This window comes from Olea europaea, unplaced genomic scaffold (assembly GCF_002742605.1).
Source record: "Olea europaea var. sylvestris unplaced genomic scaffold, O_europaea_v1 scaffold1806, whole genome shotgun sequence".
Taxonomy (NCBI): Eukaryota; Viridiplantae; Streptophyta; class Magnoliopsida; order Lamiales; family Oleaceae; genus Olea; species Olea europaea.
In genome coordinates, this window is record NW_019235808.1 from 150,106 (window position 1) to 165,932 (window position 15,827).

General features: G+C 31.2%; 1 protein-coding gene across 1 annotated transcript; it reads left to right on the forward strand.

The window, feature by feature from the left end:
- Positions 1-14,540: 14,540 nt before the first annotated feature.
- Positions 14,541-15,510, forward strand: LOC111378371. The gene is made up of 4 exons (XM_023001562.1): positions 14,541-14,832; positions 14,934-15,016; positions 15,105-15,278; positions 15,427-15,510. Exons 1-4 carry the CDS (start codon positions 14,541-14,543, stop codon positions 15,508-15,510), a joined length of 633 nt encoding a protein of 210 aa, XP_022857330.1.
- The last annotated feature ends 317 nt before the right edge of the window (positions 15,511-15,827 follow it).

Here is a 15,827-nt window from a genome sequence, read left to right on the forward strand (position 1 = left end):
CCATATCGTGAGAAATCATTAATAAAAGTTATAAAGTATTTATTCCTATACATGGTGGAAGGTAAAGGTTCACTAATATCAATATATATCAAGTCTAAAATACTACCACTCCTAGTGGAACATCTCATTGTATACTTAGTTAACTTTCCTCTTATAGAATCCACATAGGTGCAAAAATCAGAGAAGTTTAGATAAGGAAGTATCTCAACTTTTACTAATCTGTCTATTCTAACCCTTGAAATGTGACCTAATCGCTTATGCTATAACATAGAGGATGCTTTACGGATTAGAGACTTTTTCTTTGACATATTGGTAACACAAGAGACTTCATTAAAAGGAGCCAAAGACAATTTGTATAAACCATCAAATAAAAGGCCAATTCAATCAGACCAGAATCATAAAATAATTTAACCATTCCATTACCAAAATTAAAGGAAAAACCAGAAGCATCAAGTTTCGATATAAAAATTAAATTTCGTCTCATTGTCAATACAAAAATCGTATTCTCTAAAACAAGAGAGAAACCAAACTTCAAAGACAATTTCACTACTCCTATGTACTAAACCTTCACTTGAACTCTATTTCTAACACAGAATCTCACTTCATTTTCACTTGGCCTTCGTTTGCTAGTAAACCCTACAAAGAATTTGTAATATGAATACTAGTTCCTGAGTCTAATCACCAAGAATTTAAAGGCACATCTACAAAGGAAGATTCAAAACAAACTAAGGCATAAGAGATACCTGCAAAACTCTTCTTCTCTAACCAAGTCTTAAACTTCAAACAACCTTTCTGCTAATGACCATTCTTTTTGTAGAACTTGTATTGATCATTTTTCTTTATAGTTCTTTTAGAAAAACCAGAAGTCCGACCGACAAAATCTTTATTTTGCTAATTACGATGTTATTTATCGCCCTTACCGAACTGAGACTTATGGTTATGAGAAGACCACTTGTTTTGTGGTGGCTGAATAGCTAATTGCACAGTTTCAACAGTCTCACGCTGCATCCTATACTCTTCTTGGGCACATACTCAATAAGGTAATTTAAATCCCATTTATCTCGCTGAGCATTATAAGCAACCTTAAGCTAATTGAACTGGCTAGGAAGACTATTTAAAATATGATAGACTAGGAAAGGCTCCGCAATAGAAATTTTAAGCGCTTTTAGCTTAGATTATATATTTATCATATTCATGCACCATAATTCCACTTATACCATCATATCTCATATTCATCAGTTTATTTATCAGATCTCCAGTTTCAATTTTATCAGACACTCTTTCTCCTATTGCATCCATAAAAATTTTGGCATTTTTATTGTCTGGAACAGTACCCATAATGGATTTAGATATAGAGCCCTTAATAATTTTCAAACAAAGTTTGTTTGTCCATTCCCACTTTTTATACTCAACCACATATTCAAGAGTGCTCTTATCTGCGGGTTTCGAAAGCTGCTTCTCCATCGCAAAATCCAATCCCAAAAGACCAAGTGTTATTTCTACATCTTGTTTTTCTACGTCTCGTTTTCATCTCACATAATTATTTTCAGTCAAGGTTTCAATAGTAGACAGCTGACTCGAAAGAGATAATGCATTTAAAACTGTGGAAACATAAAATATCATATTTAATATCATCCAAACATAATGCATGCAGTCAATGGATAATAAAATATCCATCTAATTAACATGGGTTACTAATTAGATAATCCGTAAATAAAGTCAACACCATATGAACCTTATTACGATAAGAGCCTATATGCAACATTATAAAGTCACCTTTTGGTTGATAATACAACACGATATAAGATACTCTTGAATCACAACATGAAGCTAATTAACAAAATCACATTGATTTTCGAAACGCCAACTCTTTTAGGTAAAAGGAAATTTCTAGATCAAAGTAAACTTGTTAACCGCCTTGTGCCATTTTCCAAAACATCACATATTATTACACCTTTGGGTAAGATATTATATGCAATAATTCAAAAATGCGATGCTAATGCCTTTTTTAGTAGAGAAAATCAAATAAATTACAATGAGTGTTCCACTTTGACAGCTATTACCCACTTTAATTTCAAAATATTTTTCTTAATAAGAGAACAATGATCGTTTTAAAGCCCATGAAAAATTCAATCTCAAAATAATAATTATGTAACAAATCATAATCATCAACTGATGAAAGACAAAATTTATATGTGATTGTGAGACAAAATTGGCAACATAATTTCATTATATTAGAGGTGAAATTTAAATGGACAATTAATAACATCTAAATGTATAAACATTTTAACAAAATATAAAAGTGGTCAATTTTAAATATAATTTTAATTGGATCAAAATTAAAATATATAGGTCAATGATAAGTGTAATTTCGAAGTTTTATATAATGATATTTTGTTATTCTTTGAATGGATTAGTGCCTAGTTTATTATGTATTGCTTTTATTAGGAACAACTCATGTTTGGACGAAGAATTAGGAAAAAGAAACAAAAATGGGCGAAAAAGGCAAAATCCAAAGTGGGGGATTAAATCGGCCATTGGATGGAAGTTGGGGATTAAATTCTGCACTTTAAAAATTAAGGACTTGGAGAAAAATGATTTATTAATGGGCCTAATTTTTGGACTTATATTTGGATTTAAATTCATTAACCAATGGGAATTATATGAACAGGAAGACTGGGTTGCTTGTTGGAATTTGATTGGAAATAAAAAAATAGTGGGGCTAGGTTAATATAGATATATATACACATGCCGGTAGAAAATGTGGAGGAGAGAGAGAGAATTTAGAGGGCTGCTGTTGAGGATAGAACACGGCTGCAAATCTGGGGAAAATTACAGAAATAAAATGGCTGTCATTATATATATTCCACACACCAACTGGAGGAGAAAAAGTACTGCATTGAGTTGAATTGAGGACGCACAAAAACTGGGTTGGAAGTTGACAAATATTGCGGCTGCCAATTTAATTATCTATATACATATACAACAGTTTGCTTCCAGAAGAGAAGAAAGGCTTGTGCTTTGTATATTCACATACATTATGTACGCCAACAGGAAAGGCGGGAGAGCACCAAAAAGATAGAAAATTGGGCTTTTCTTTTGGAGTCACAAAAGGGACAGCAGAAGACAAGCAACAGCTAACTATTGGAAAAAAAAAACCGGTAATTTCAATTTGGGAAAACTGATCACGTTCCGTCGATTCTCGGTGATGTTTATCCACTTTTATGTGTTTAATCCCAACATTATGTTAGGCCAAGTCTTTTCATGTATTGGATGGATGACAAAACTATTTGATTTTTAGTTTTTAATTTAAGACCTTGTGTTTTTATCTTAATTCTTGTGTTATGATTCCATTAATATGCATATTTATATTATTTTAATGTTTGTGCATCATTAAGACAATAAGTTACTTATTCGTAGTGTTGGAAAACTTACGGTTGGTAGATCATTTTTATTGAAACACACGGACAATAAATGTTATGAATAATATTTGTGGCATGTGCAATCATATGTAATAATCCTAAATATCAATGCATATTTGCCATATAAATTCGGACTAGGAATAAGATCATCTCGTGTTAATCATAGGTTTATTATATTTTGGGAAAGAATAATGAATAAAAGTGGTATTATCGATAGTCACAAGTGCATGAGTTGAGATAGTAATCACTGGTTGAGAATTCGAACTAAGAATTAATCAGTGGCGTCCAAAATATAATACATTCACTCTTTTGATTTTTAAACCAAGTTTCATTGATTTCTAGAATTTTAGTTACAAAAATTAGTTAACTATTCATCAATCGTCTTTCGTTACAAACATGAATTTATATATATCAAACATACTAGAATTGATTATTATTCCTTATCGGACGATAACTTTCTCATCACGATTATTACTTGTACAATGAACCCGTATGCTTGCAGGATCTTGACGAACAAGTTTTTGACACCATTACCGTGGAATAACGGGTTTAATTTAAGTTTAGTTGTTTATATTAGATTCGATTTTTGTCACTATATTTTTTGTTGATTTTGGCTACCCACCTTGATATCTCTTATTTGATATTCTTTCCAGGTACTATTTAGCAGTGTATGCAAAATTTTGACACTAGTATAGTAGAATTATTTTTGCAATAATTAATCTCGACATGGACGATGAGGAAGAAGATATATGTTGTAAGTCCTGCCATGGGCTGCATTATACTGGCTACTGTTTGTATATATACACTGACACAGGTAAGCTCAAGCTCCTACGATTTCAACAATATTTGTGATTTCTAAGATTAGCATTTGAGAACGCTAATGAAGACTATATGCCTGTGGACAAGTGTATCCCTTCACACATGCTTGTGGGAGTTGGTCCTTCCATGTTGAACGAGGAGGTACATGCAAAATACTATATTGATCTTGCCAAGTTAGATGAAAGCAAAATATGCGTGGGAGATGGTATATACTGGATCGAATTTAAAAAGTGGGGGTATAATCTACTCGAGAAGTTTGAGCAAAAAGAGTTTCCATTACTCGCATATTTAAATTATGAACCGGTCATTCAACCTGAGGAGATATCAATTATGGAAGAGGAGTACATAGATGATGAAAGATCAGTTACAAAGGAACACAAGCGAAGAAGATGTAATTAATGAAGAAGAAATTAACACACATTCATTTGACTTCATTGATTGTCCAACCATTGAATTTGTAATCAAGCCCGAAGAGAATGAATAAGTATGCCTAGTTGATTTCGAATCGAATAAAATAGGCAAGTCAGATTACATTGGAGTGGCAATGCCAAATTTTATAGAATCAACGAAGAGTGGAGTAAAGTCGAAAGAAGCAAAATGAGCAAGGCATCAAAATCACTATTCAAAATTCCATGATGCTAATTGCTAAAATCAAGCTAAATACTATAAATAAGTGCTTATTGGGAGGTAACCCAATATTCCTATCCTTTTTATTTATTTTGTTTTATACTTATATGATAATTTAGTTTATTTTTATAGTTTTAATTAGGGAATTATCATCCACATCCCATTTTCCTTTAGGTTACTTGTTGGTTTGTTGATATTTGAGCCAACTAACACTTGTTTTAGATCTTTTGTGCCTTAAAGCTTTATTTATCCACATTGAGCAGGCACATGATGTCGTGAAACACTTGAACCAACCATTATTAAGGAAACAACAGGAGACATTGAAAAGTAAGCAATTGAATTTTACGCCATATCAAGGGAGTCTTCCTTTCCTTTTCTTCCCCACTCCTTATATGCAAACATAGAATTTAAGACATTGAAAACAATGTCTAATTTATGTTTGGGGGTGAAAAACAGAAGTTTTCATTTGTTTGTCTCTTTTAAATATTAGAAAAACTGAAAAGATAAAAACAAATTTGAAAATTTTCAAAAATACTTTATTTTTGTGTGCTTGTGTGAGTTAGTTAGCCTGGTTGGCAATAATGTATATATTTAATTATGAATTGATCTATGAATGGTGAATAGGTTGCATGCTGAAGTTAATTTTTGCTTTTTCATGTGAAGTTGATATATACTGAGCACGTGAATTAAGTTAAGCATTGTGTAAGAATAAGTTGATTTCATGATTGGATAGCTTGAAATAGTGGATTATATATGCTAAACCTAGAGCTACTATATTTTACATTCTTAGACCAAATTTAGAATAGTTTGGGAGATTTCACTGTTGTATGAAGATGTTAAGATAAATGGGGATTCTATGTGTGAAATTAAAATTTTGCGTGGATTGTCTAAGGTCAATAAGATAAAATTGTGCGAAAGTCTCAAGTTAGAAGTCAGTTTACTTGAATAGGTGTTTAATGAGGGACATTGCACAAATCAAGGCAAAAAAAAAAGCATTTTTTTTTTAAAAAAACTTCTCTTTGAAACCTTCATTATTCGAGTAATTAAGTCTACAAGGATATCTTGAGATCCGGTGCCCTAAAGTCGTATGACTTGGGAGTCATTCGCTTAAGCTCGCTACAGGGTCATTTAGAAAGCAATTAGAAATGAAGTTGCACTTGAAACAAAGATTTATCATCTTCGAAACCTTTTTGATTCAGGTTATTAAGCTTGTGTATTTTAAAATATAATGCCCTAAAGTCATCTGATTTGGGACATCAGCCAAAACCTACTATATAAGTCATCTAGAAAGTTTAAGGGGAAAAATGTGAAAAAAACTTTTGAAAAATAGAAAAAGTAAGTGCATGAAAAAAGTAAAAACACTAAATGCGTTAAGCCCCAACACTTGTTTGAAAGAATTTGATTTTTGATAAGGGATTATTAGTCTAGTTTAACCCTGGAGATTGAAGCAATCAAAATTAAAGGAGAATCCTTATTTATCGACATGTTGAACTGCAATTGTTGAGATTTACCTAAACTAGAGAAGTGGGGATAATATAAAAATCAACGTTAGATCACGCACTTGAAAAAAGAGCGAAAAGAACAAGTTTAGGGTATGTGAGTCTCACGAGTGATGAAACGATATATTTGACCATTAAGGGTTGAGAATTGAAATAACTCACGAATACATGATGCTATGCTTAATACTTCACACATACACACATCAATTTTACATTGGAAAAGTAGATTGTAATTTCTGTATTATGATTTTGCAGTTGTACATAGATTTGATATCACGATTTCAATCTTTAGATAAAGAGTTGGGTTAGCTAGCTAATTTTTTTTTTAATTGCTTGCTTGACTGCCCATCAATTAGGTATTTAGCACTGCATGTTTATGTGTTTGTTAAGTTTTAGTTTTATTTGAGGACAAACAAAGATTCAAATTTGGGGGTATAATTTTAAAAAACTTTTAAAATTCAAATTTAATATCTCTTTTCAAAAATTGCATTTTGACCCTGGATTTAAAATTATAAAAGGAACCTTACAATTTAAAAATTACAGAAGAGGTCATTTCTTTTAAAATTGCAAATGGCCTTTCCCTTTAATTGCATGTGGGGCCGTAATTTTGCTATTTACAGCAGAAGCCCCCCACCTCCTCTTCAACTAAAAAAATTCCCCTTTTTCGTCTTGGTTGTCGACGTCGAAGAGTGATCACCAAAGAGACAGCACATGATACACTGTAGAAGCAACCGTCTGTACGCTGCCACATAGCAACAGCGTCGGGAGTCTCTCACCATGCACAACAGGCGCCATTGCCATTAGCGGCACCCATCGCCATAAATAGCAAAAACAGTAGCAAAAGTGCGGTCTTGCAAAGCAATGACCCTACTGCTTCACGCGCTGCCTACGACGACGGTAGATGCAGTCGATCCAACCATATACCGATTCGGTTACTAATCTTCCCTAATTTTTTTAGTTCATTGCCGTTACTCTGATGGCGTAATGGACAAGTCTGATTAATTTCCAACTATATTTTGATACAATCAAAATGAAATATATCGTTGCACAATGAAAGACGCCCTAACAATTCTTGATTTTCGTATTCTGATAGACTGATAGAATATTCACGTTCCCCATCTGTAGCTTTTTTTTAGACAAATTTTGAATATAAAAACTAATTTTCTCAAATTGTCGAAAACAAGAAGAACATGAACAACTAACTTTTGATTATTCCATCATGCAAAACAATTTCTAACAAGTACAAATTTGAAATTTTAGAATTATTCAAAAATCGAGAAAGAATATTATTTTTCTGAAGGATTCTGATCTCAACATGAAGGCTCTGATACCAATTGTTAAATTTAACAACAATAATCATACTAAGAAACAAGAATCACAATTCTAAATTGATAGTTTAACATTCATACCCGTGGAAGACATCTTGGATATGAATATTAACAGCTAGATCTTCCTCTCCTTGCTTGATGCGAACCCACGTGGCAACGAACACTATTGAACCTGCACATGAATGAAATCAAACCTAAGAAAGTTCCAAACAATAAGGTTTATGGATTTTGACTCAAAAACGATGGATTAAACAACCCACGCAGTCAATAGGACATGTAGAACTTTTAATCATACAATTTAATGAATCTAACTCGGATAATTTAAAGATTGACCCGAAAATTAAATGAACCAAGAAACCAAAGCAATTCAAGAATACATTGACTCCATGATTACACAACCCATGTATCTCACTTTGATTGGTTGAATGCCACGAGAAACCATCCCGATAAGTTCGATAATTTTTGAAGCATAAAGCATCCGGAGAAAATCTCCATTAAATTAATCTTCAAAAGTCTTGTGTATTACAATGAGAAAATAAACTTATTTATACTAAAAATCTAACAAGTAGTTTGAAAAGAAATAGAACTCTAAAAATATAAAAGTTACCAAAATTAAGAATTCTAAACAAAATAAAAGTCTTAAAAATATAGAAATTACCAAAAATAAAGAATTCTAACCATAACTAACAACTCGTTAATTTTGGAAACTTTCCCTACCGGAATTGACGTTGCGGATCATATCATTGCTCCTAAAAAATATTAGCCATCAATGAGGCAAGCCAATAAAATAATATAGAGAAGATAGGGGACCTAGCCTTTTATATGTGAATTTATTGAGCTGTCTCATTAATGACTCCAACCCTAATTAGGGATTACATATTTCTGGCCCACATACTAAAATTACTACATTATATAAGATATAACGATAAGGTGTAAAACGGCTCAAGTGATCACTTAACATATTGGGTTTAATTACAGTATCATTATGAGCCATATATCTAACCCGTAAAATTTGTATTGGAAACATTCATAAATAAGAGATTAAGTATGGTAAATTTCAATATTAAGAAACAAAGTTTCAAATTTCAAAAATCATATATTTTAAAATTTTATTTATAAATTAATTTATTAAACATATATTTTACTAATTAAAAATATTGAGGTCACAATTTTATATAATTTGATCACAGTTATCAAATTAATTTTTAGTTACAACTTATCAAATTATTGATCACTACTCATTTCTCGATCACAAAATCAAAAATTTTATATGTCGTAGATTATTCATCAGCCACAGAATCAAAATTTTTATTGGTTACAACTCATTTATTCATTTCAAATTATTAGATTAAGTCATGATTAATTTTTCGATTGCAAGTTAATCAATTGTGAGTCACAGTCACAATTATTAGATCACATATACAAATGAACCAATTATTAGTTGCAATCAATCAAATAATTAGTCAAAAGCATCCAACCCCATCTCATCCCACTCATAACCACTGCCACGACCACCACAACCACCAGCACTATCACAATTACCACCACCAGACCTCGCAAAACCACAATCGTTAACTAAACACCAACAAAACAATCACCAAAAAAATTAAAAAAATAAAATCGCCCAACCACTAACAAACCACCGCCACCATTACTACTCCAACATGCCATAACCAAAATCAATGCCTATGCCACCACCATCACTACCTGTAACACAACAACCACAACCCACCACTGAATTGTCACCACTGTCGCACCCACTATAAAGTTCGTCCCATTCCACCGCCGCAGTCGTCATCGCCACCAACAACCATAACTATCCATTTTCTTCTTCGGCTCAGATCTGCAACAATCACAACCAGATCGAGCATCACTCATGCCATCCCAAATATAAAATACCCGCTATAAAGTCTTGAGAATTCACATATACTAGAATTTATTTACTTTTATACTATATTTTACATTTGAAAAGTTAGGCAGTAAAATGATAAATATAATAAATTCAATTTTAATTGGGTCAAATATTTAAATATTGATAGAGTAATGATAAATATATCAATATTGTACTCGTTGGATAATTTTTAATTAATTATGTATATTAGGCTTAAGAAAAAGTTGATTCAAATAAATTAGCTCCAAGATATTTCAGTTTGAAGAACTTGATAAAAACTAGTTTTGCAATTTAATTGAAACCTAGGACGAAAATGTTCCCCACCACGTGTCATGTGTATGTAGTGTTTCATTTTGATTTTGAATTTGTTGGGGGTTAGTGCACATGTATATTAAACGATAGATAGGTAGTTTTATTTTAAAATGATTTATTTGCCTAGGTTTTTGGGATATGATAGGGATGGGTTGCCACATGTTGATTAGATAAGGAAGAAGTAATTGTTGATTTGTATAGAATATTGGGATTGAGGCTTTTAGGTAAACAAAAAAAACACGATTTTTGACAGAATTTTAGACCTATAAAAATTCAGCTTTCCTTTAAACTCAAAATACCATACAAAATTTCGTATTTTTTTTACTCTAGAAAAACATAGATATACATATACGGTGGTTGTTGTAACAAAGACAAAAAATAAAGTTCGGATTTTGCTTTTCGAAAGAAAATTGTTTTATCTAATAAGGTAGAATATCGAGATGCAATTATTTTATCCCGTTTAATTTTTTTCATGTTAATGAATTATTGTACTCATGAAAGTTAAAGCTATGATATGAACGATATGGTCATTTCAGTTCAAATGATATGATATGAGCTCTTATTGTTTTCTAAAGATATGAAACGGTATGATTTTTCTTATACATGTTTTAAAATTTTTACTCGAGATTGCACCAAAATTTTTTATATCCTATTGAGTATTTTCATGTACTCACCCCTTCTTCCTACTCCTCACAAATTAGAACGGATCGTTGGTTGGCGGGTGATGCAGTGGAGTTGTGATGCCAGAAATTATGGAATTCAAAATAAATAAATTTGGAGTAGCATGACTATGAACTTTTAGTTTTAGCATTATTTTTGTTTTATTTCTTGTGAAATTTGCTATTTAAGATTTGGGACATGTTTCAATTACTTATGTTTCCCGTAGGTTTTATTTATTTTATTGATGAAACAATTTTTTTCATGTTGGGATGTTTAAATAATTTATTTAATTATGGAATAAAAGTTTTAGTAACGATTTTAAATTGTTAATTTTTGGGTTCTTACAATTTGTTATAAAAGCTTAGGTTTAATTTCCTGTAGACCCTATGTATTTTCATATGAGTTTTAAAAAAAATAAAATAAATAAATAGATAAAAATAAATAAAACAAATTGGGTGTTAAAAAAATCTTGACCAGTGACGTAACTATTCACACCGTGAATGGTTTGGAAAAAAAGAAATAATAATAATAATAATGAATAAAAAAAGGGGATGGTGATTGTTTGAAATAGTTTATATATGTGTATATGTATATATTTGTGGATTTTTTTTAGGAATACTTTCCTTAAAATAAGTTTTACGCTTAGCCACAATGATAACTAAATTGTTTAGTTACTAGTTTTTTTCAATTTGTGAAATTTCATAATAGTCCATGCATTGGTATGCTATATTTTTTTAGCTAAAATTACGATGTAATAACTAAAAAAAAAGGAGAAAAGATAGGGATTTCAAAAAATTGTTAAAAGTTTGTGTATTTATATATGTATATATACTAGTAGTAAACACATGCGTTGTACGTCTTATGTACGAAATGAATGATATGATTAATATTTTTATAAAGAAATATAATTGATAATGCTGAAGAAAAAATTTAAATTGTTAGAGAATATATATATATATATGAATAAAAGTTTTATGAAATTACGTAAATAATGTAAAAATGTTGAATAAATTGAAATGTAATATTTTGTTTACTTTGTTGTTTATGCTAGACATTGGTTGGGCCTTATTTCAACCATTATAGCGACAACGACTGATTTTGTGGTACAGACGGACACGAAAGAATGAAATTAAGAGATGTACATTTGACTAAGTTTAAAATTTTTACTTATAACTAAACTAAAGGTATATAAATGATTTTCAAAATAAAAAACTACTCATTTTGCCTGTAACAAACATTTTTACCTTCAAAAGTAAAAAACTAAAAAAAGTATCTTATCTAAATACCAAAAAAAATAAAAATAAAAATTACATACCTATCGTGCTCATCATATTAATCCATAGTATTTATTTTAAATTAAAAATCAAACTTACATTCAAAAGGGATATAAAAAGTGAAAAATCTTAAAACAAAAATTTTATTTTTCTTTTGAATGGGATTAATACAAATGAAGAAATAAAAATTCTCCTTTTAAATGTATCGAGATAAAAAAAAAAATTCTTTATATAATTATATTTAATAAGTAACTGGATTACCATCAATTTTTATGTTTATACAAAAATGATAATGCAATAATAATAAAATATCCAATACTATGTTAATTATTTTTTAGAACACGTAATATTAATTTTTCATTAATACTTAAAAGTTTTAGTGAAAAATGTGTAATTCAGATGCGAAGCTTGTATTTAGTGAGATGGATACAAATATAGGAAGGGTAAGTAACTCCCAATTATTTGGAGTAATTAGTATGATTTTCAAGATTGATAGATATTATCTACCATCTTCGACTCGTTCTCCCCTAATTGTTGAAAACATTTAAGCAATTTTTTTCTTTTCAATTTATTGTCCTTTATATTTAAATAGTTATATTATCTATTACATTAAGGAAACATGCAATTTATAATCTTTTGAATATTAAATACGTAAGGAAGGTAAAATTGGTATTAAAAAGTTTCAATTAATTATCAACAAAGTAAAATCAAATAAGTGTAAAATGGGCATATAACTAGAATATATAAGGTAAAATTGGTATTCAAAAGTTTCTCCTCAATTCACACTTTTAATATATTGTAGATGTATATGGGGATGAGATTAACTTATTTTGTCTTGTGAAATAAGTAATTATTTGATAACTTCAATTTTATGGGATATTTTTACGGGAGATTTGTTAAAAATTAATAATCTTTTATATATATAAATTTAAAGATATTATGTAATATATATATTATTAAGATTTGTATAATTATTTTAGTAAGACGATTAAGTGAAAATATATATATATTTATATTTAATGTCAAATGTTACGTTTAATAATCATAAATGTTATGTATAATAAACTATAAATGTCAGGAGTTTAGTCTAAGTTTTATGGTAATCGTTAAAAAAAAATGAATTTAAAGATGTTATGTAATGTGTGTATTTAAAATATGTAAGAATTTAAGAGATCTTTAGGCATTCAATGATCACCAATTGACCACCTTCTGACGACCCTAACGTATGTAAAGGGGTAAGAAGATGAATGTACTTAGACTTTTTGTATAATTAAATATTTTAAAATGGCATATCTTTAAATTTTTAAGACATACACGTGTGTTTTCCCACTAAATTTATGATATATATTACGATAAAATAAGTATAACTTCTTAGACTTAGCATTGGAATGTGATCGGTGACTTCATATTAAATTTTTGACAATAGCACCACCTACTCACAGGAACTTAATGAGCGATTTACTATGAGTACAAGAATTGAGCAGATAGAGTCAAGCACCGCCGCCACAATGCATCGCCACAACAAAATGCACCTCCATTTGTCTCAGGAGCTGTTTCAGTGGTTAAGCAGTTTCGTAGGTATAAACCTCCGACTTTCGATGGTGGTTTCAACCCACTAGCTATTGAGGAATAGATTAGAGATTTGGAGTGTATCTTTTGACACATTGCTTGTACGAATGCACAGAAAGTGCTATGCACAAAATTTGTGTTTGTTGGAGCAGCTAGTCACTGGTGGGAATCTGTCTCACGCACTAGGATGGAAGAGCAACAACATAACCTGACTTGAGAGCAGTTTAAGGATGAAGTGATGCAAAATATTTTCCACAGGCTTTGAGAGACTTCAAGGAATCAAAGTTTATGTAGCTCAGGCAGGGAGACATGTCGCTTACTGATTATGAAAGGCAATTTGAGCAGCTCTCAAGATATGGCCCACATTTGGTGGATACTGAAGTTAAGAAGATTAGGAGGTTCAAAAATGGATTGAGCCCAGAGATCGACATGATCATTATGTTCCATCATTTCACTTCATACCGTGAAATGTTGGAGAGGGCTCATTCTATTTCATATCAGATGATCACATTTGAACAATATACCTATTAGAGCAAGGAGTCGTTGGAAAAAAGAAAGCGGAGGGATCAGAGCAAGAACAAATGTAACTGGCAGAATAAAAGGCCAAGCACAGGAGTTCGTATCGGTGGGACGAATGCAAATATTAAGTGTAATAAACTCCACATGGGTGAATGCTTACTCGAGAAGAACATGTGTTTCTGGTGTGGTAAGTTGGGACCCATTGCTCTCAACTATACAAAGCCTAAAAAGAAGAAAGATGATGATCAAGACAAGAACAAGAAAGGAAAGGCCCGAGTTTTTGCACTGAATCAGCATGAGGCAAAGCAGGATCCGAATGTAATACCAGGTATTATTATTATTATTATTATTATTATTATTATTATTATTATTATTATTATTATTATTATTATTATTATTATTATTATTTTAACATATGTGCTTATATTCTTTTTACCTAGGACCACACATTGTTTAGTCTTTGCCCTTTGGTCGCTAGTCTAACATTGTAATTACGAAAACATGTATTCTGTTATTATCTTTTGTATATGCTTACATACTTTTTGACACTAGGGCTACAAATTCTTTAATCTCTGCATCCTTTGTTGCTAGGTCAAACTTTGTATGTATGAAAACGAATAATGAATTTAGAGGTTAGCATCCCTTCAGGAAGAACTCTTTGTACAAATCACATAACTAAGGCTATGAAGTTAGAAATTGACGGGAAAATATTACAGGCGAACTTATGCCTTTTAGATATGAAAGATTTCGATGTTATTTCAGGTATGGATTGGTTGAGACTTAATCATGCGATCATTCTATGTCATAAGAAAAAAGTATTGTTTCATAGACCGAGAGAGGAAGAGTTTCGTTTCTTTGGAGCAAAGTTCAAGTCTCTACCTCCTCTTGTATCGGCTATACAAGTGGAAAGATGTTGAGAAAGAAGTCATGTCAAGGATTCCTAGTTAATATCATCAGTTCCCAACATATATAAACGACTGTTAACGATATTAACATCGTGTGAAACTTTACAGACATATTCCCAGAAGATTTGCCAGGCATTCCACAAGATAGGCAAATGAAATTCACAATTGATTTAGTTCCTGGAGCAGCTCCAGTATCCAAGGCCCCTTATTGAATGGCACCAAAAGATCTTTAAGAATTGAAGTTGCAATTAGTTCATTCAACCAAGTATATCTCCTTAGGGCGCTCCTGTACTTTTTGTGAAGAAGAATGATGGAAGTATGAGGATGTGTATTGACTACCGAGAATTGAACCTTTTGACCATAAAAAAACAAATACTCACTACTAAGAATAGAAGATTTATTCGACCAGTTAAGGGGTGCAACAGTGTTTTCAAAGATCGACTTGAGGTCGAGGTATCATCAATTAAAAATCAGGTCAAGTGATATACTAAAAACTGCTTTCAGAACTTGTTCTAGACACTATAAATTCACTGTCATGACTTTTGGTTTGATCAACGCTTCAGTCATATTTATGGGTCTCATGAACCGAGTGTTCCATTAGTATTTAGACAAGTTCGTCATAGTATTTATTGACGACGTACTTGTGTACTCAAAGGATAAGAAGCAGCATGAGAAACAACTCTGAGTAGTACTCGAAACTTTGATGAAGGAGAAACTATATGCCAAATTCAAGAAGTGTGAATTTTAGCTTGATCACGTACGTTTTCTTGGTCACATGGTTAACACCCAAGGAATCGAAGTAAATCCTGCTAAAGTAGAAGCAGTAACAAATTGGCCAAGGCCAACCAGTATGGATAAAGTTTGCAATTTCTTGGGATTGGCTAGCTATTGCAGAAGATTCATTGAAGGCTTCTCAAAAACAGCAAGGCCGATGATTCAGTTGACAAGAAAGGATGTGAAGTTTTAATAGACGAAAAAATGTTTTTATTGACGATACTTGAA

What these genes read in the sequence shown, in the direction of transcription:
- LOC111378371 (XM_023001562.1), top strand. Translation starts at nt 14,541, where the DNA reads ATGAATTTAGAGGTTAGCATCCCTTCAGGAAGAACTCTTTGTACAAAT. An exon ending in GGCTATACAAGTGGAAAGAT is followed by an intron (nt 14,833 to 14,933) that starts GTTGAGAAAGAA and finishes GAAACTTTACAG; the next exon opens with ACATATTCCCAGAAGATTTG. An exon ending in AAGATCGACTTGAGGTCGAG is followed by an intron (nt 15,279 to 15,426) that starts GTATCATCAATT and finishes GTGTTCCATTAG; the next exon opens with TATTTAGACAAGTTCGTCAT.